Here is a 20,908-nt window from a genome sequence, read left to right on the forward strand (position 1 = left end):
AATCATGTAGAGAAGTGACTTTGTAAGAGATCAGAAGCACGAGAGGCCAGAAACGCGTTTTACTTTAACGATATAATCAGATTTTACTGTTAAATTCTCTCTGAAAAACCTTTCAACAGATTAAAGGGAAACAGTCATGAAAAAGCCTCAGAAGTTTGAGGAATAACTGCAACTTTAATCTAAACACTCAACTTTCATCAGAGCTGAAGCACAAACAGACACAATGAATTGAATCTTTTTTTTATTCCAAAATGGTGAGGGTAAAATAAACTGTAAAAGGTACAACAGAGCCTTCAGAGCAGAGGGAAGCAAACAGTGGAAAGAGAGCCCACAGAACACAGCCTCATTAATGTTTCTCCCAGTGCAGCATCGAGCTGCTCGGAGCACAGCTTCTCCTGTGCTGCGCCGCGTCGGCCTCGACTTCAGCCACATGAACGCTAAGCGGAGCCGCCGCCGGGTCACACGCCAGCCTTACCAGCTGTCAGAAACAGGTTGAATACAGTAAGGCACTTTCTGGACAGATTCTGATGAACAGAACTTTCATTTTTACAAAGAGCAAAACAGTGCGGCGTCCCTGGGATTAAACAATGACACGCGTGCACACGCAAAGTGAGCACGTACGAGCTAAAGGCAGGTTTCTCATCGTTTGGTGAAACATGCAGCAAAGCACAGGAATGATTTCTGGTGAAGCAGGTCTCAGTGCTGCCCCTTAGAGGCCAGAGGAGGAACTGCACGTTGAGTAAAATAAGGTCAGTAACCATCGTGTGTAGCAAGTGTTTTTATTCAGCTACTTTAACAACTCTTAAAGCAAGTATACATGGTTTACAAGTACTAAAGGTTCATATAAAAAAAGGGGTTAACATATAGAAGAAAATCAATTAAAGGTCAGAGCTGCACGTGTGGACGGCTGCGATGAGGCCTCCAGATCGTTTAAAGGGAGATTTCTTTCCAGCTCCATCAAAATGCTCTTTTTTTTTTTAGTTATTCATTATGTTGAGACTCATTTTATCCTCCGAGACTTTCACGAGAATCCTTTCTGAAAACAAGGCCAGACTAAGAAACTATGATATTTATGATAATGAACAAATTCTCTCATCTTTGATCCTTTTCAAAGAGAGAATGTCTCCTCCAGCCCATTAAGAAATAACTGAGTGAGCCAACATGAAACGGCTAAAGGAGGTTACATACTTTTGGTTGTCAGGATTAGCTTTTAAAGAAAAATCCTGCAGATTCCAGGTGAGCAAAGGATGCTGAAAGAAAAAGAAAAAGTCCAAGCCTGCTGTTTGCTCTTAAGGCTGAAACACAAGGCGACATTTTGAGGCCAGACGAGATTTCTTTGAGTTCCTCCCGCTGCTCAGATGACGGCCGTCTGCAGCGCCGCGCGTCTGACAGACAGCCGAAGAACCCAGTGGAACTAAAGGAGTAGCCTCTTTGGCTCGACATTCTCACAGTCTCGTGCACGTTCGGATGAAGATGACATCAGAGGTGTGAAGCAGAGAAAAGCAGAGCGTCTCTCTGGGCAAAAAGCAGCAGTAACCAAGGTTTGGGAGTATCTACAGTCAGCTTTAAGTGACAACAATCATTCTGTCCAGACCATTAACGTCCAGCAGGAAACAAACGGGTAACAAAAACTGTCTTTTTTAACTTCAGTGGTGCACAAACGAGGGACGGGAGGAAACAACCGGGAGGCGAAAGAGCTGGACGTCGGGTAATCGTCTCGTTCCCCCTGATGCGTCCTCCTCCTGTGGACGAACGTGATCCGGATCCACGAGGAAATCCACCGACTAGTGGTTGAAGATTCCCTGCAGCATCATCACAAGGCGCCGCGCCCTCTTACTGAGCGGGCTGTGGGGGTCCTGCTGCAGGAAGGCGATGAGCTTCGGTCTGACCTGGGCCAGCACGGAGGCCATGTGGTCTCTGGTCAGAGGGTCGCTGTGGTCCAGATTCATCACCGCGTCCTCCAGGTAGCTGGGAGGGAGGGAGGAAGAGGAAGAGGTCAGATAACTGTGAACTGCTGCTAGAAAAACCTCATTTAAACATTTATTCCACTGTGTTCGAGCTCTTTGAGGCTTCCTCGTCATCATTTTTACTGAAAAATGTGGCTTTTGTAGCAGGTTGTTTTCCTGGAAGGTCAAATTCTTCTCAAGGCAAATCATTTCATCCTAAATCTCATTAACAGCTGTAAGAATACTGGAGTATATTACCATCTTTAATCAGGAGCTCATTTTTAATATTTGAAAGCAAAACTGCTCGTTTTCGTGCACAGATTCACTGCTTGTACACATTTCCTGCTCTGCAGTGGGAGTCTTCTCCCTCAGGCTTCTTCTGTGCTCTCAGTAAAACTCAGATTGATGTGGAAATAAATAAAAAAAAATCCCAGCCACCGAGCGCCAGATGTTTCTGGACGCTAATGGACGCGCAATGACGATGCAATACAGATCTCATCTCAGTTATCAGGTCTGGGCCCCGTTTCTTACTGGGCTGATACTGGGCTGATACTGGGCTGATACTGGGCTGATACTGGGCTGATACTGGGCTCACTGAGAACTCCTCGACTCTCTCTCTGCTGTTTTACAGCAGCTGCTGCAGCCGGCAGCCAACTAGCACGCGGCTAACTCGCTTAGCAACACAGGCGCAATAAAGTAAATTGAGTAAATAAACATTTTCCTTGCATGGATTAAACTGTCCCAGTATGTAACTTTAGACTATAAGCAGCCCAGAATACAGAACACTCACAGCTTGGCATTAGATGCTTGTGACTTGGATCTATCTCTAAGGCAGACACCCTGCAGAGGAAGCCCATTTCGGCCGCTTGTATTCACGATCTCGTTCTTTCGGTCTCTACCCACAGCTTGTGACCATAGGTGAGGGTAAGAACGTAGATTGACCAGTAAGTAGAGAGCTTCGCCTTCTGGCTCAGCTCCTTCTTCACAACGACGGGTCGGTGCAGAGCCCACAACACTGCGGACGCCGCACCGATCCGCCCGTCAGTCTCCCGCTCCATTCGTCCCTCACTGTGAACAAGACCCCGAGATACTTGAACTCCTCCACTTGGGGAAGGATCTCATTCCCGACCCAGAGAGGGCGTTCCACCCTTTTCCGGCTGAGGACCGTGGTCTCGGATTTGGAGGCGCTGATTCTAATCCCAGCTGCTTCACACTCGGCAGCGAACCGCTCCAGTGAGAGCTGAAGGTCACGGCCTGACAACGCTAACAGAACCACATCATCCGCAAAAAGCAGAGACCCGACTCTGAGGTCACCAAATCGGACCCCCTCGATGCCCTGGCTGCACCTAGAACATCTGTCCATAAACATTATGAACAGAATCTTTAACAAAGGGCAGCCCTGACGGAGTCCAACCCTCACCGGAAACACGCCCGACTTACTGCCGGCAATGCGGACCGAACTCTGATACCGGTCCTACAGAGACCGAACGGCCCCTATCAAGGGTCCGGCCCCCCCACAGAACTCCCCGAGGAACTCGGTCGAACACTTTTTCTCCAAGTCCACAAAACACATGTAGACTGGCTGGGCGAACTCCCACGGACCCCCCAGGACCCTGCTCCCTGAGAGATAGGGTGAGGAGCTCGGTCATCCGGGAGGGGCTCGGAGTAGAACCGCTGCTCCTCCGCATCGAGAGGAGCCAGATGAGGTGGCATCAGGTTAGGATGCCCCCTGGACGCCTCCCTGGTGAGGTACGTCCCACTGGGAGGAGACCCGGGTAAGACCCAGGACCCGTTGGAGAGACCATGTCTCTCGGCTGGCCTGGGAACGCCTCGGGGTCCCCCGGAAGAGCTGGAGGAAGTGGCCGGGGACAGGGACGTCTGGGTTTCTCTGCTCAGGCTGCAGATGATGGATGGACTTGGATCTACATAAAGAATGTTGATCAGGACGCCGCTGGTTGTCAAACCTGCATCCCATCTCTGGACAGATGTGTGTAAACTCAATGCAGATGTTAGTTTTCTTTCATCAAAGAAAGCGGGACCTTAGAGGGACGTTTCGGAGGTGAACATCTTCGCTGTGTAAGCAGCCAGTCGGCTTCTGTAGACAGAAGGGATGAAAACGTGGGCCGACATCACCGCCTGCCGATGACTCCACGGTACCATATTTATTCCCTCAAAACCGGTGAAAGGAAAGTGAACTGTGCTTAAAAGCTGGAAGGAGACCCAGAGATGCAGCTCTTCACCATCATCACCTCACTCAGGTCTGAGTCCGGCACTTCAGCACAGTGTAAACCCAATATAACAGGTTCTGTTAATGTCCGTGAAGGCAGCACAGAAGCTGAACGTCCTGCAGCCTTTCAAACGCACACAGAAGCCATTTAACTGCTTCTCATGCTCCCTCACTGTACTCCATCCAGCCAGCTGATGATCCTGAGAAGGCCCGTTTTCAGGATGATGACACTGTCCCAAATATCCTCCCACTGTACTGGGAGTCTGTTCAAAGACACTTCTAATAAGAAAGGCTGTGTTATCTTTCATTTGATGCGATTATGATTTACTACCCCACACTGCGCACCTTATTGCCTGATTCCTATCGCTCCGCGAGAGCAGGGCTGTCCTGCGTAATTAAAAATCTAATTGGCCATTAAAGTGAGCAACAATGAGATGAATTTTTTCTTTAAACTACCACAGTCCACCCAGCCATGGCTGCGTGTGTCCTAATAAGGCTTGGAGCTGAACCACGCCCTGCGGGCCTCGTCTGCGGCCCACATTAGCATCTGCAGCGTTGCACTCAGAACCTGACAGAACACGGAGCTGTGCTGTAAAGGGACTCAGAGGGAAGAAAGAGAAAGGACTTCTGACGGGACACATCTGCACTTCTTTAGAATAAAACATCAAAGCAGAACAAGGACACATGGAGACCATCTAAAAACTGATGCTGCGTGATGCCCGGGACCGTGTGAGCGGCCCGGACAGTCGTGCAGCAGACGGCGCAGTGCGATGGGGTCGGCGCTTTAGCACCGGTTAGCCCTCAGGAGACGGTGAATAATGGGCAGTCGATGGAGATTAGATGGGAGTAAAAGTTTAGGAAAAGACTGGTTTATTACTGATGAGTGGGAGAGATGGCAAGTGATGAAATATTAAAGGTTGCAACGGGAACTACGCCAAACTACAAGAGTTCGTTGTTTTCACTGTAAATCAGGATTATTTTCAGCTCAAAACAACACTTTGATCAGAGCAAAGCAGATCTGACGTGCATCACATGTGAAACGCTCGTCCGCGCTCGCAGAAAACCTTCAGACGGCCGCTTCTGATCTAAAACAGTCAAACGGGGGATGCATTTCAGAGTCACTACGGTGGCCTGGTGGGAACATTTAGTCTGTAAAAATAGTCACAAAATGCAACTAAATCACTGATAACACCATAAAATGTGTTTCTCCTCATGAGATTTAACAAGTTGGGAAACAAAAATCAGCAGGACAAGCAGAACTAAGTCAGAGGAAGTCTCAGTTTCCTTAGTTTTATTCAGTTTTTTTCTTCCGATAACAGTCTGAAAACAGACTCAAAGCGTCGCAGACTCAAAGCGTCGCAGACTCAGAGAGCGTCGCAGACTCAGAGAGCGTCGCAGACTCAGAGAGCGTCGCAGACTCAGAGAGCGTCGCAGACTCATAAAGCGTCGCAGACTCATAAAGCGTCGCAGACTCAGAGAGCGTCGCAGACTCGGAGAGCGTCGCAGACTCGGAGAGCGTCACAGACTCAGAGAGCGTCGCAGACTCATAAAGCGTCGCAGACTCATAAAGCGTCGCAGACTCATAAAGCGTCGCAGACTCATAAAGCGTCGCAGACTCATAAAGCGTCGCAGACTCATAAAGCGTCGCAGACTCATAAAGCGTCGCAGACTCATAAAGCGTCGCAGACTCAGAGAGCGTCGCAGACTCAGAGCGTCGCAGACTCATAAAGCGCCGCAGACTCTGAGAGCGTCGCAGACTCTGAGAGCGTCGCAGACTCAAAGCGTCGCAGACTCAAAGCGTCGCAGACTCATAAAGCGTCGCAGACTCATAAAGCGTCGCAGACTCCTAAAGCGTCGCAGACTCTGAGAGCGTCGCAGACTCTGAGAGCGTCGCAGACTCAAAGCGTCGCAGACTCATAAAGCGTCGCAGACTCAGAGAGCGTCGCAGACTCAGAGCGTCGCAGACAGAGCGTCGCAGACTCATAAAGCGTCGCAGACTCATAAAGCGTCGCAGACTCCTAAAGCGTCGCAGACTCTGAGAGCGTCGCAGACTCAAAGCGTCGCAGACTCAAAGCGTCGCAGACTCAGAGAGCGTCGCAGACTCAGAGCGTCGCAGACTCATAAAGCGTCGCAGACTCATAAAGCGTCGCAGACTCAGAGAGCGTCGCAGACTCATAAAGCGTCGCAGACTCATAAAGCGTCGCAGACTCATAAAGCGTCGCAGACTCAGAGAGCGTTGCAGACTCAGAGAGCGTTGCAGACTCAGAGAGCGTCGCAGACTCAGAGCGTCGCAGACTCAAAGCGTCGCAGACTCAAAGCGTCGCAGACTCATAAAGCGTCGCAGACTCATAAAGCGTCGCAGACTCTGAGAGCGTCGCAGACTCAAAGCGTCGCAGACTCAAAGCGTCGCAGACTCAAAGCGTCGCAGACTCAGAGAGTGTCGCAGACTCAGAGAGCGTCGCAGACTCATAAAGCGTCGCAGACTCATAAAGCGTCGCAGACTCATAAAGCGTCGCTGACTCATAAAGCGTCGCTGACTCATAAAGCGTCGCAGACTCAGAGAGCGTCGCAGACTCATAAAGCGTCGCAGACTCATAAAGCGTCGCAGACTCATAAAGCGTCGCTGACTCATAAAGCGTCGCTGACTCTGAGAGCGTCGCAGACTCAAAGCGTCGCAGACTCAAAGCGTCGCAGACTCAGAGAGCGTCGCAGACTCAGAGCGTCGCAGACAGAGCGTCGCAGACTCATAAAGCGTCGCAGACTCATAAAGCGTCGCAGACTCAGAGAGCGTCGCAGACACAGAGAGCGTCGCAGACTCAGAGAGCGTCGCAGACTCAGAGAGCGTCGCAGACTCAGAGCGTCGCAGACTGAGAGCGTCGCAGACTCATAAAGCGTCGCAGACTCATAAAGCGTCGCAGACTCATAAAGCGTCGCAGACTCTGAGAGCGTCGCAGACTCAGAGAGCGTCGCAGACTCTGAGAGCGTCGCAGACTCTGAGAGCGTCGCAGACTCTGAGAGCGGTCTGCTGTTGCCGTGTCGACGCCTCAGTCAGCATCAGGCTGTAAAGACTCAGAGAGCGCCGCAGACTCAGAGAGCGTCGCAGACTCATAAAGCGTTGCAGACTCATAAAGCGTCGCAGACTCAGAGAGCGTTGCAGACTCAGAGAGCGTCGCAGACTCAGAGCGTCGCAGACTCAAAGCGTCGCAGACTCAAAGCGTCGCAGACTCATAAAGCGTCGCAGACTCATAAAGCGTCGCAGACTCTGAGAGCGTCGCAGACTCAAAGCGTCGCAGACTCAAAGCGTCGCAGACTCAAAGCGTCGCAGACTCAGAGAGTGTCGCAGACTCAGAGAGCGTCGCAGACTCATAAAGCGTCGCAGACTCATAAAGCGTCGCAGACTCATAAAGCGTCGCTGACTCATAAAGCGTCGCTGACTCATAAAGCGTCGCAGACTCAGAGAGCGTCGCAGACTCATAAAGCGTCGCAGACTCATAAAGCGTCGCAGACTCATAAAGCGTCGCTGACTCATAAAGCGTCGCTGACTCATAAAGCGTCGCTGACTCTGAGAGCGTCGCAGACTCAAAGCGTCGCAGACTCAAAGCGTCGCAGACTCATAAAGCGTCGCAGACTCAGAGAGCGTCGCAGACTCAGAGCGTCGCAGACAGAGCGTCGCAGACTCATAAAGCGTCGCAGACTCATAAAGCGTCGCAGACTCAGAGAGCGTCGCAGACACAGAGAGCGTCGCAGACTCAGAGAGCGTCGCAGACTCAGAGAGCGTCGCAGACTCAGAGCGTCGCAGACTGAGAGCGTCGCAGACTCATAAAGCGTCGCAGACTCATAAAGCGTCGCAGACTCATAAAGCGTCGCAGACTCTGAGAGCGTCGCAGACTCAGAGAGCGTCGCAGACTCTGAGAGCGTCGCAGACTCTGAGAGCATCGCAGACTCTGAGAGCGGTCTGCTGTTGCCGTGTCGACGCCTCAGTCAGCATCAGGCTGTAAAGACTCAGAGAGCGCCGCAGACTCAGAGAGCGTCGCAGACTCAGAGAGCGTCGCAGACTCAGAGAGCGTCGCAGACTGAGAGCATCGCAGACTCTGAGAGCGTCGCAGACTCTGAGAGCGTCGCAGACTCTGAGAGCGTCGCAGACTCAGAGCGTCGCAGACTCATAAAGCGTCGCAGACTCATAAAGCGTCGCAGACTCATAAAGCGTCGCAGACTCATAAAGCGTCGCAGACTCATAAAGCGTCGCAGACTCATAAAGCGTCGCAGACTCATAAAGCGTCGCAGACTCATAAAGCGTCGCAGACTCATAAAGCGTCGCAGACTCATAAAGCGTCGCAGACTGAGAGAGCGTCGCAGACTGAGAGAGCGTCGCAGACTGAGAGAGCGTCGCAGACTGAGAGAGCGTCGCAGACTGAGAGAGCGTCGCAGACTCTGAGAGCGTCGCAGACAGCGTCGCAGACTGAGAGCGTCGCAGACTGACAGCGTCGCAGACTGACAGCGTCGCAGACTGACAGCGTCGCAGACTCATAAAGCGTCGCAGACTCATAAAGCGTCGCAGACTCATAAAGCGTCGCAGACTCATAAAGCGTCGCAGACTCATAAAGCGTCGCAGACTCATAAAGCGTCGCAGACTCTGAGAGCGTCGCAGACTCTGAGAGCGTCGCAGACTGAGAGCGTCGCAGACAGAGAGCGTCGCAGACTCAGAGAGCGTCGCAGACTCAGAGAGCGTCGCAGACTCAGAGAGCGTCGCAGACTCAGAGAGCGTCGCAGACTCAGAGAGCGTCGCAGACTCATAAAGCGTCGCAGACTCCTAAAGCGTCGCAGACTCTGAGAGCGTCGCAGACTCTGAGAGCGTCGCAGACTCTGAGAGCGTCGCAGACTCTGAGAGCGTCGCAGACTCTGAGAGCGTCGCAGACTCATAAAGCGTCGCAGACTGAGAGCGTCGCAGACTGAGAGCGTCGCAGACTCTGAGAGCGTCGCAGACTCTGAGAGCGTCGCAGACTCTGAGAGCGTCGCAGACTCTGAGAGCGTCGCAGACTCATAAAGCGTCGCAGACTGAGAGCGTCGCAGACTGAGAGCGTCGCAGACTGAGAGCGTTGCAGACTCAGAGAGCGTCGCAGACTCATAAAGCGTCGCAGACTCCTAAAGCGTCGCAGACTCCTAAAGCGTCGCAGACTCATAAAGCGTCGCAGACTCTGAGAGCGTCGCAGACTCTGAGAGCGTCGCAGACTCTGAGAGCGTCGCAGACTCTGAGAGCGTCGCAGACTCTGAGAGCGTCGCAGACTCTGAGAGCGTCGCAGACTCTGAGAGCGTCGCAGACTCTGAGAGCGTCGCAGACTCAAAGCGTCGCAGACTCATAAAGCGTCGCAGACTCAGAGAGCGTCGCAGACTCAGAGCGTCGCAGACTCATAAAGCGTCGCAGACTCAGAGAGCGTCGCAGACTCAGAGAGCGTCGCAGACTCAGAGAGCGTCGCAGACTCAGAGAGCGTCGCAGACTCAGAGAGCGTCGCAGACTCAGAGCGTCGCAGACAGAGCGTCGCAGACTCATAAAGCGTCGCAGACTCATAAAGCGTCGCAGACTCATAAAGCGTCGCAGACTCATAAAGCGTCGCAGACTCATAAAGCGTCGCAGACTCATAAAGCTTCGCAGACTCTGAGAGCGTCGCAGACTCAAAGCGTCGCAGACTCATAAAGCGTCGCAGACTCAAAGAGCGTTGCAGACTCAGAGCGTCGCAGACTCATAAAGCGTCGCAGACTCATAAAGCGTTGCAGACTCATAAAGCGTCGCAGACTCAGAGAGCGTCGCAGACTCATAAAGCGTCGCAGACTCTGAGAGCGTCGCAGACTCATAAAGCGTTGCAGACTCATAAAGCGTCGCAGACTCATAAAGCGTCGCAGACTCATAAAGCGTCGCAGACTCATAAAGCGTCGCAGACTCATAAAGCGTCGCAGACTCATAAAGCGTCGCAGACTCTGAGAGCGTCGCAGACTCAAAGCGTCGCAGACTCATAAAGCGTCGCAGACTCAGAGAGCGTCGCAGACTCAGAGCGTCGCAGACAGAGCGTCGCAGACTGAGAGCGTCGCAGACTCTGAGAGCGTCGCAGACTCTGAGAGCGTCGCAGACTCTGAGAGCGTCGCAGACTCAGAGCGTCGCAGACTCATAAAGCGTCGCAGACTCATAAAGCGTCGCAGACTCATAAAGCGTCGCAGACTCATAAAGCGTCGCAGACTCATAAAGCGTCGCAGACTCATAAAGCGTCGCAGACTCATAAAGCGTCGCAGACTCATAAAGCGTCGCAGACTGAGAGAGCGTCGCAGACTGAGAGAGCGTCGCAGACTGAGAGAGCGTCGCAGACTGAGAGAGCGTCGCAGACTCTGAGAGCGTCGCAGACAGCGTCGCAGACTGAGAGCGTCGCAGACTGACAGCGTCGCAGACTGACAGCGTCGCAGACTGACAGCGTCGCAGACTCATAAAGCGTCGCAGACTCATAAAGCGTCGCAGACTCATAAAGCGTCGCAGACTCATAAAGCGTCGCAGACTCTGAGAGCGTCGCAGACTCTGAGAGCGTCGCAGACTGAGAGCGTCGCAGACAGAGAGCGTCGCAGACTCAGAGAGCGTCGCAGACTCAGAGAGCGTCGCAGACTCAGAGAGCGTCGCAGACTCAGAGAGCGTCGCAGACTCAGAGAGCGTCGCAGACTCATAAAGCGTCGCAGACTCCTAAAGCGTCGCAGACTCTGAGAGCGTCGCAGACTCTGAGAGCGTCGCAGACTCTGAGAGCGTCGCAGACTCTGAGAGCGTCGCAGACTCTGAGAGCGTCGCAGACTCTGAGAGCGTCGCAGACTCATAAAGCGTCGCAGACTGAGAGCGTCGCAGACTGAGAGCGTCGCAGACTCTGAGAGCGTCGCAGACTCTGAGAGCGTCGCAGACTCTGAGAGCGTCGCAGACTCATAAAGCGTCGCAGACTGAGAGCGTCGCAGACTGAGAGCGTCGCAGACTGAGAGCGTTGCAGACTCAGAGAGCGTCGCAGACTCCTAAAGCGTCGCAGACTCCTAAAGCGTCGCAGACTCCTAAAGCGTCGCAGACTCATAAAGCGTCGCAGACTCTGAGAGCGTCGCAGACTCTGAGAGCGTCGCAGACTCTGAGAGCGTCGCAGACTCTGAGAGCGTCGCAGACTCTGAGAGCGTCGCAGACTCAAAGCGTCGCAGACTCATAAAGCGTCGCAGACTCAGAGAGCGTCGCAGACTCAGAGCGTCGCAGACTCATAAAGCGTCGCAGACTCAGAGAGCGTCGCAGACTCAGAGAGCGTCGCAGACTCAGAGAGCGTCGCAGACTCAGAGAGCGTCGCAGACTCAGAGAGCGTCGCAGACTCAGAGCGTCGCAGACAGAGCGTCGCAGACTCATAAAGCGTCGCAGACTCATAAAGCGTCGCAGACTCATAAAGCGTCGCAGACTCATAAAGCGTCGCAGACTCATAAAGCGTTGCAGACTCATAAAGCTTCGCAGACTCTGAGAGCGTCGCAGACTCAAAGCGTCGCAGACTCATAAAGCGTCGCAGACTCAAAGAGCGTTGCAGACTCAGAGCGTCGCAGACTCATAAAGCGTCGCAGACTCATAAAGCGTTGCAGACTCATAAAGCGTCGCAGACTCAGAGAGCGTCGCAGACTCATAAAGCGTCGCAGACTCTGAGAGCGTCGCAGACTCATAAAGCGTTGCAGACTCATAAAGCGTCGCAGACTCATAAAGCGTCGCAGACTCATAAAGCGTCGCAGACTCATAAAGCGTCGCAGACTCATAAAGCGTCGCAGACTCATAAAGCGTCGCAGACTCTGAGAGCGTCGCAGACTCAAAGCGTCGCAGACTCATAAAGCGTCGCAGACTCAGAGAGCGTCGCAGACTCAGAGCGTCGCAGACAGAGCGTCGCAGACTCATAAAGCGTCGCAGACTCATAAAGCGTCGCAGACTCATAAAGCGTCGCAGACTCATAAAGCGTCGCAGACTCATAAAGCGTCGCAGACTCAGAGAGCGTTGCAGACTCAGAGAGCGTCGCAGACTCAGAGCGTCGCAGACTGAGAGCGTCGCAGACTCATAAAGTGTCGCAGACTCATAAAGCGTCGCAGACTCATAAAGCGTCGCAGACTCATAAAGCGTCGCAGACTCTGACAGCGTCGCAGACTCTGACAGCGTCGCAGACTCAGAGCATCGCAGACTCAGAGAGCGGTCTGCTGTTGCCGTGTCGACGCCTCCGTCAGCATCAGGCTGTAAAGACTCAGAGAGCGTCGCAGACTCAGAGAGCGTCGCAGACTCAGAGAGCGTCGCAGACTCATAAAGCGTCGCAGACTCATAAAGCGTCGCAGACTCATAAAGCGTCGCAGACTCGGAGAGCGTCGCAGACTGAGAGCGTCGCAGACTCATAAAGCGTTGCAGACTCTGAGAGCATCGCAGACTCATAAAGCGTCGCAGACTCTGAGAGCATCGCAGACTCATAAAGCGTCGCAGACTCAGAGAGCGTTGCAGACTCAGAGAGCGTCGCAGACTCAGAGAGCGTCGCAGACTCAGAGCATCGCAGACTCAGAGAGCGGTCTGCTGTTGCCGTGTCGACGCCTCCGTCAGCATCAGGCTGTAAAGACGAGTACTGCGAAGCATTTAATAGTCCTCGCCCGATTTCCCCTTTGCTTCCTGCTATGACACGGCTAATAGTTAGCTTCTTTTTCGGTCCAACATGTGATGATGGCTCAGCAGCACATCGGCTCAGGCGTCCACAGCTCTTCCTCTCTGTGATGGACGATGATATCCCCCCCGATCTTTGAACTTTCCTGGTCTCTCTGACTCCGGTCAGGCTCACACGTGTTTCTATGTTTGACAAACCCGAGTGGATCAGTGTGTTTTCTTGTCAAACTCACTTTGAGCTGCTTTTTATGAAGTTTACAAACCCGATAATAAAACAGCTGTGTTGATTATTGGAGTGGATTTACAGAAAGTTGCAGTTTAAACTGATGTGAGGCTGTCGTTCCAGCCTGCTTCTTCAGACACTGAACAACAAACTTCCTGCTTGTAAGCAGCAGTGGATAAAAGGCTCTGCTAAATAATGTAAATGTACTGTAGAGCTGAGGTTGCACCGGCTTCTTCTTCTCTGCTCTGATTGAGTCGTGACCCCTCATTAGCTCTCCATCAGCCTCCTCCTCTGTTCTCATTAGATTTCAGAAACAATCAGATATCGACTCATCAATCTTTTAAATATAATAACTGCTGAATGGTTTTTTGCATATTGGACCAGCACTGTGCAGCGAACACTGCACCACAGCAGTCTGAAAGGCTGTTTTCACTGACTTCAGGCTGCTGTCCAGCAGCAACACGCGAGGTTTCATTAACAGGAAAACTGGCTCCTCAGCAGCATCATTCCATCCTGATATCGCTGAAGTTAACATGACAGTCGCCATCAGTGATCTGGGTCTCCTCACCTGATTTTGAGCTCAGAGCGGGTGGTGAGGTTGGAGGACAGCTGCTGGATGAGTGACAGCAGCACGGGTTGGCTGAGAGGACAGGGGTGCTGACCAAACACCTGCTGCGAGTCGATGGTCTCACACACGTACAAAACCAGGTTCAGATCCGTCGCTGACAGAGCCTGTGGGGGGGCAGAGGGGGCTTCATTCAGTTTAAACCTCAAAACACGCCGACAGCTTTAAATATTTATCCACATTACAAAAACTACATCGTGTTTCCACGCTACAGCGAATGATTAAACATGGAAGCAAGTCGAGGAGTTTAAGAAATATTGAAGCTCAAACGGGCTGTTCGAGCCGTTAGTGTCAACACGCAAGTAAACATCAAAGTTTACTCAAGAGAATGAAGGAAAAAGTGGTGGAAAAAGAAGCAACATGGCAGAAAGTGTACTGAACACCAGCAGCACAAATGATGCAGTGGTGGGACAGTGGAACGCGTGCACGGCCATGGTTTTCTGGGCCCCTCAGCCTCGGTGGAGCCGCAGTCAGTGAGGTCGTTCATTATCAGTCTGTGTGTTACCTGCTGGAAAGCCTGGTTGAGCTGGCCCTGCTGGAGGAGCTGCAGGATGTTGGCCTGCTGCGTCTGGTAGTCCAGGTGTGCTGTGGGGACGGGTGTTCCCGCCGCTGACCTCATCGCCTGCATGATGCTGGAGGTGACCACTGCCTGCTGCTCCTTCATGGCCAGGCTCACCTCTCCTTTGACAATCCGCTGCACATGGCTAAGAATAGACTCCTGCAGGCTGCGGAGGAACAGGACAGAAGCTTATCCTTCAGATTACTTTCATTTCAGGGACTGAATCAGGAAATAAAGAGACAACACGAGCAGTGCGGGGAGAATTCCTTCCTTCAGTTCCCTCATCTCCGTTTTATTTGGTTGCTGCTTGTTGAATCTTAAACTCAGCAAAGTGTAATTTCTTTTTCAAGATTTTAGAGTTTTAGTCAGCCAGCCTCTTTCTCTCTGCTCCACCCCCGAAAATCTATAAACTCTGGAGGCCATGAAATTAATTGAACAGGGAACAAGAGACTTGATCGAATTTATGTTCTTACATTAGCCTCCGAATTAAGCTGTTTCTACTCCACAGTCCATTGTGCACCTGCTCAAAAGGCGGCGAATAAATGCTGTGCAGCACAGACGTTTGCTGATATTTAGGTCTGATATTAAAGGGGAACTCTGGTATTTTTAAACCTGAACCTTATTTCTGGCATGAAATACGTTCATCTACTCACCGAGAACAGTTTGGTGAAAGTCGGCGTCCTTCGGAAGATATTTAGATAACTCGAGATCCATATAACGGAGTGAACGGGGCTTAGAGGATGCAGCCTCTAAATAAGGCATTATCTGTCTTTATTTCACCAATACTTCAAGAAGAATGAATGAATGAACGTGTACCATAGCTCTGTTAGCTCATAGCTGCTGTGTTGTTGTTATTGGCGGCTATCGGGGGGCTTATAGAGGGCTTTCTACACACTCGTCTACTGGGGTGACGTCATCAACGCCCCCCTGCAGCACAGTTTATTCACTCCTTTCTCTGTGACAGTCGGCTAACTTCACACAGAGTTTGCTGCTGATAGTTTTGTGCAACATGGCAGGATATTTATCAGATTTTGACGACATGGACGACAACTTTGAGTACGATGGACGTCCTTAACGGAGTGAATGAGCTGTGCTGGTAGCAGCGGGCGTTTACGTTCGGCGATGACGTTCTCGGTGAGTAGATGAAAGTATTTCATGCCAGAAATAAGGTCTAGGTTTAAAAATACTGGAGTTCCCCTTTAAAAATGTCCAGAAAATAAATGAATGACAGTCAATGCCATCCGATCAATCACTGCGAGTATAATCGGTTCAGAACGTGACTGTTTTATCAACCGCGGCCCGTTTAAAGCGTCCATGAAGTGTTTTTAAAATGCTGATAGTGCAGCAATCACAGTGGTGTCATATGTTTAACTTCTGGGAAATCTGATGAGAACAGAGGAAAAGAAACGGGTGAAGTGAACATTTCAGGGGAGATCAGTTTCACTAAACAGCCCAATCAATGAGGGACATCCAGGATACATACTTTCCCACCATCATCTGCATCTGGTGCTGGACCTCCGCCCGGACGGAAGCTGTGATGTTGTTGGACAGCTGATCGGTGGAGCTTTGAAAGCTGTCGATCATCTGCTGGAGCTGGCCGACCATGGGGTCCCGTGTCTCCTGCTCTCTCTGCTTTCTGCTCTTCATGTGAGTCTCAAGCTGCTGGATGTCTGCAGAGATGAAATTCAAAAGAAAATCTCATCGTCCTCGCACACGATCAATTCAACGAGAACTGTAAGGGTGAATTAAAAAATAAAAAAAAACACTACACAACCACAAAAGAAAAGGAAAAAAGCACGTGGCAGATGTCACATAAACGAAAAGTTAAAGGGGTCATGTGCAACTGTAGGAAAAAGGATGTTTTACTCACTGAAACAGGCTCAGACGGACTCACAGACACCAAGACAAACAGTGAAGCTGCACGAGAAAAACAGTCCCGACAGAAACGGGTCGCAGGTTCTGATAAGATCATCATAATGCTGCCGAGATGAGGTGGAAAATACGGCACATTACCCCTTTAAATATGCACCATGCACCATGCTGTCAGTACAGCATCTGACAGCGGCCCGCTCATACCAAGCCCCTTTTCAACCAAAGGGCTTCCAGAACCGGTTCAGAACTGAAGCCAGTTCTAAGCTGGTTGACTGAACAACCAGCAAAGAACTGGTTGGACTTTCCACAGCTGGAGCCATCACATCACATGAAACCTCCCTCCGGTGTATTCTGCAGGTCTGCAGAGCACCACAGTGCAAGAAGACATTTTGTCCGGACAGATCACAGAATTTGGCTCGTTTCCCCCGACAAACTGATGCCGAAATATCAGCCGAAATATCAGAAAGCTTGTTTCTGAACACTGTTACGAACAACAGTTGGTGCTTGTGATCACCCTTTGCACTGAAAGCTATTTCCAAACGCTGTAAGTTATGGAAGAACTGCGCCGGAAACAGAATTTAAACATGCTGTTCCAAGCTGGTGATATTAAAATCGAGCTACTTTGGAAATCACTGGAAGTGATTTGTATTATGTTAATGTTCTGTGTTTTCATTGTAATTGTAACCTCTGACTTTTCAATAAAGTTTGCTAAAAAAAAAAAAAAAAGCTGGAAAATCGATACTTTATCGGGAAACAAAATATCGATATATCGCGGTATCGATAAAATCTCTCAGCCCTAATCACAAGGCCTCAGGTCACCTTTTCTCTGCCGTGGGTTTGCAGATTTTGGGAGCCCAAAGAAAATCTCTCCCACAAACAAGGAAACAACATCTCCACACAGTCAGTCTAACAAAGTTAGCTGGGATGCTCACAGTTGCAGGAACATTTGAGGGATTCCTGTGAAATGAAGGAAGTTTTCACTCTTAAAACAATCTGCTCTGCAGACCGGAGAACACGTCACTCAGATTCCTCTGAACCCACATGGTGCCCTACGGCTCTCATCAATATCATCTTATAAAAACAACGTTCCAAATTCAGACAAGCTGAACCAACACTGATGGCTCAGTGTGTCGAGGGAACTGCTGAACCAAAGCACAGTGAAAATGACAGAACTTCACTGGGATTCCAGCAGTCCCTGAGATGGTCACTTCATTAAACCCTCCTGATACGGGCCCTGCCCCACTCACAGAAACAAAGACACTGTGTGAGCCATTCAAACACATTCAAGGGACAGTTTTAAAGCTTCAAAGCATTCAGTGAATATATGTTATGTCCTTACAGAGCATGTAGGTAGAAAAGTCAGGCTATTTCAGCAGGTCACTGCTTATATCAGTGTGCAAAAGTGTTGAGCCATCCCTCATTTCTTTATATATGTTGCCAGAAAAACAGGAAACAGCTGCAGCGATTAACTGAAACATGGTCAAACATGAATCTAAATCAGAATCTTTCTTAAGGACATCACTTTCAGATCCTGTTCATCTGCTGTAGATAGTTTTTTAGGCCTGACACTTCTTCTTTTGTCCTCCACTTGTCCAGTTTCCTCAAATGTTTTAAGGACACACTGCACACCATGCTGAGATATGCCAAGTTTTCAGCTAATAGCTCTTTGGGAATCACCTTGTTGCTGCAGAAATCCTATTTTCTGTCTGTCAAACTGTGTTTTCTTTGCTGTTTTTCATAGATGCAGCTAAAGAAATGGGAACAAATGATGTGTCTTTGTGACAGGCTGCTGGTAACAAAGAGCCTAAAGATCCAGTTTAAAATGGCTTCTTTGCTAAGTTGTCTGTTCTGTGTCGACACAACACTGGTTCATCCCTTGAGTTAGGAGCCTTTTTTCTGCCTGAATGCTTCATAGGTCAGAGTTAAGTGGCTTAACAAAGAAAAAACACATTCCTCTGAAAATACTTAGGTACAATGAGTGAAAAAGCAGAAAAAGTCCAAAGAAAAACTGTGAAAGACCTTCAGAAAGCTGCAGAACTATTGATCAGGACACTTTGAAGATTAGAGAAAGTCTGGCTGCTTGGAAGGAAACAGAACAAAATGACAGGTGGCTCAACACTTTTGCACAGCCCTGTACTTACTGAACGGTATTTTATGCCTTACATTCTTGTGTGCCTTGTTTGAAGCTGTCGTTGATTTGCTGAAACATGGACTGGCAGCCTCTTTCAAACACTGGCAGCACGATGCTTTGGAAGGCGTCTTTATAGGCTGCTTGGATGGGTCCCTGCATTGCTTCAGCTGCCGCTCGACCGATTGCATCTGTTGTGTTCTAAGAAACAGGAAGTGGAACAGAATTAGCGTTGAATGTGTAAAGAACAGGACAGTTCTTGTACTCTGTGCTGCAATGACACACCAACCTTGGATTTGACCACTTTGCCCACGTTGTCTTTCAGCGTGACCTCAACAGCGGTCAGTTTAGCAGCAATCGTGTTGTTCAGATGACCCGTCACCGGCTCCAGACTCTTAGAAATCGCTGGAGAAGACAAAACAATCAGCAAGAACTCCTCTATAATTAGGCGAGTGATGCTGGAGTGTTGAGTCGGAGGGCAGGAGAGGCGAGGCAGAAACACATCTCTCCAGGCGCTGCTCAGCTTTAGTGTCTCAGCCCAACACACCTCAGTAACCTCAACTATATTTACTCTAACTTATGACTGGATGATCTCAAGCATTAAATAACACAATAACTTATTGATGCACAGCCTGATGTGCACTTCGTATGTTTGTTTAAAAGCTGCCAAAGGAAAATTCAAGATGCCGTATCACAATGATAGCATTCATTCATCTGAGATTACAGCTGGGTGCAGATTCTGATGAGCATCAGTGATTAAACTGGTGTGAAATTATCTTATTTGGGAGACTTTTCTGTCCTTAAAACATTCACTTTGCTTCTCCTCAGAATAATAAAACCGTAAACAACTAAATCAACTGAAGCAATTAGTTCCCTTCATTCAACAGAAACCCACAAAGACGAGAGAGAAGCCAAAAAATGCCAAAAAGCAACAGCACTGTTCCTCCTCTGCAGCTGACAGATGTGACTCAATACCGCCCTCATCTGGCAGGAGGAGAAACTCGCCAAAGGCTTAAAAAGGGCGTTTGTTGGCATTCCAGCCTGTGCTTACATGAGAAGGAACGAAACTGGTGACTCTGTAACAGCTAATGAGTGGAAGTAATAAAACCCTGCAGACGGTAAATAAATCAAAGGAATAAATAAACCAAAGAAAATATGAAGTGAACACAGAATAAGTCAGCAGCTGAACCATCACATCCAGCAGTCTCACAGAAGCTGTCATTTGGACTCTGAGATGTCTTCTAAAAGCGTATTTCTGACTGTTTGTGGTCCTCGACCTTCCTCTGTAGCGTAAGATGTGTGTGTTTCTGCCTACTTTGTGGGACCGTCTTCTTCAGCTCCTCTCGCAGCACTTTGTCCATCCTGCTGGTGAGCGCAGAGCCCAGGGTGTGGCTGAGCTGCTGGCTGAGCTGCTCCTGAAGCTGCTGCTGGTGATTCTGACTCTCCGACAGAACTCTTTCTAGTCTGCGATCTGAGGTCGAAACAAGTCAAGGCTCAACAGGAAATGACTCGCCACTTGGACAAGCTCGTTCATCAATGACAACTGGGAGAGTTTGGACTCGGGAGATTTAAAATGTTGAATTGTGGCTCAAACTTATTTCCAAATCAATGGAGTTTTTCTCAGTTTCATGTGAGGTGGAAAGGCATGATGAGCAAAGACCTAACGGAAGGATACGCTCTTGTTCCTGATGTTTCATCAGGACGTGCTCCAGCTGAGCCATAACGGCACTCGGCATGGTCTCCACCAGACCCCACAGCTCAGTTAACTCCCTCTGCTGGGTGCGCAGCAGCATCAACAACTCGTCCTGCGTTTCTGCATTGAACTAAAGAAAGAAACAGAAAGTAAACTGATTAATGTGCTGACACATGGCTGCTAGTGACAGGTTCCACCGGCACTGTAAGAACATCAGGGAGAGACTGAAGATTAGAACACAGAAAACAGACTTTCAGCAAACATCAGCATTACTTTCTTCCACATCAAGCAGGCAGAGGGCGAATAAATAACAGTTGAAAGGCCTGAAAGGGAGTGAGCCGTCAACCAATCACAGGAAAGACGATTCAATAAACTTTACTCTGGTGAACAGGAATCATTGTTTCATGAAAAAACTGCCGACCAATTCCTGCCAGAAATAATTAGAATTTCTTCACGTGTAACGACTGTCGCATCCAAACAGGAGATTTCTGGTTGTTTAAACCTCTGTGCAGCCTGCGGTAAATCAAAAGAAAACTTTCAGGCGTGCAGGACAAACCACTGATATCATTAATGGTGGCACCTCTTTCCTCAGGTGACTCAGTAAGAGCAGGTTTATGGGCCCATAAAAGCGCCTGCCTGTGTGGAGTGAAGGATTTAGGGAATCTAAGCAATGTAAACAGGCTCGTGTGCAGTCCAGCGTGTTGACTGGGTGACGATCACAACAGATTTCTCATTACAAAGAGAGAAAAAAGCAGCGTGGATGAAAGGCACAAACGGCTTCACAAGACAGGTTTGATTATTTTCAAGGTGTCACCAGCATGAATTCTGCCTTCTTTCCACAGCAGGATAAAGCTAAAGGACCAGCAAACAGCACCAATACAACCTGAGACTGTTCCATATGAGCTACAGGGACCTTTTTAAGGAAGTGTTATCTGTCCTCAGCCCACTTTTCGGTTCAACTCGCCAC

The 20,908-nt window shown here is 49.9% G+C and overlaps 1 protein-coding gene across 2 annotated transcripts in view; it reads right to left on the minus strand.

Moving 5' to 3' along the window:
- Positions 1 to 760: 760 nt before the first annotated feature.
- The window catches only part of edc4 (enhancer of mRNA decapping 4), a 33,551-nt gene continuing 13,403 nt past the window's right edge, over positions 761 to 20,908 (minus strand). For both annotated transcript variants that reach the window (XM_072386686.1, XM_072386685.1), the window contains exons 23-30: positions 19,924 to 20,071; positions 19,564 to 19,719; positions 18,538 to 18,653; positions 18,284 to 18,449; positions 15,732 to 15,918; positions 14,195 to 14,414; positions 13,633 to 13,796; positions 761 to 1,968 (exon numbers count right to left, since the gene is read on the minus strand). In XM_072386686.1, the coding sequence (XP_072242787.1) occupies positions 1,785 to 1,968; positions 13,633 to 13,796; positions 14,195 to 14,414; positions 15,732 to 15,918; positions 18,284 to 18,449; positions 18,538 to 18,653; positions 19,564 to 19,719; positions 19,924 to 20,071 (1,341 nt within the window). In that variant the 3' untranslated portion in view covers positions 761 to 1,784. The remainder of the gene's footprint in view (positions 1,969 to 13,632; positions 13,797 to 14,194; positions 14,415 to 15,731; positions 15,919 to 18,283; positions 18,450 to 18,537; positions 18,654 to 19,563; positions 19,720 to 19,923; positions 20,072 to 20,908) is intronic.

Source organism: Leuresthes tenuis, unplaced genomic scaffold, assembly GCF_036924035.1.
Source record: "Leuresthes tenuis unplaced genomic scaffold, fLeuTen1.0.hap1 SCAF_5, whole genome shotgun sequence".
In the NCBI taxonomy this organism is placed as follows: Eukaryota; Metazoa; Chordata; class Actinopteri; order Atheriniformes; family Atherinopsidae; genus Leuresthes; species Leuresthes tenuis.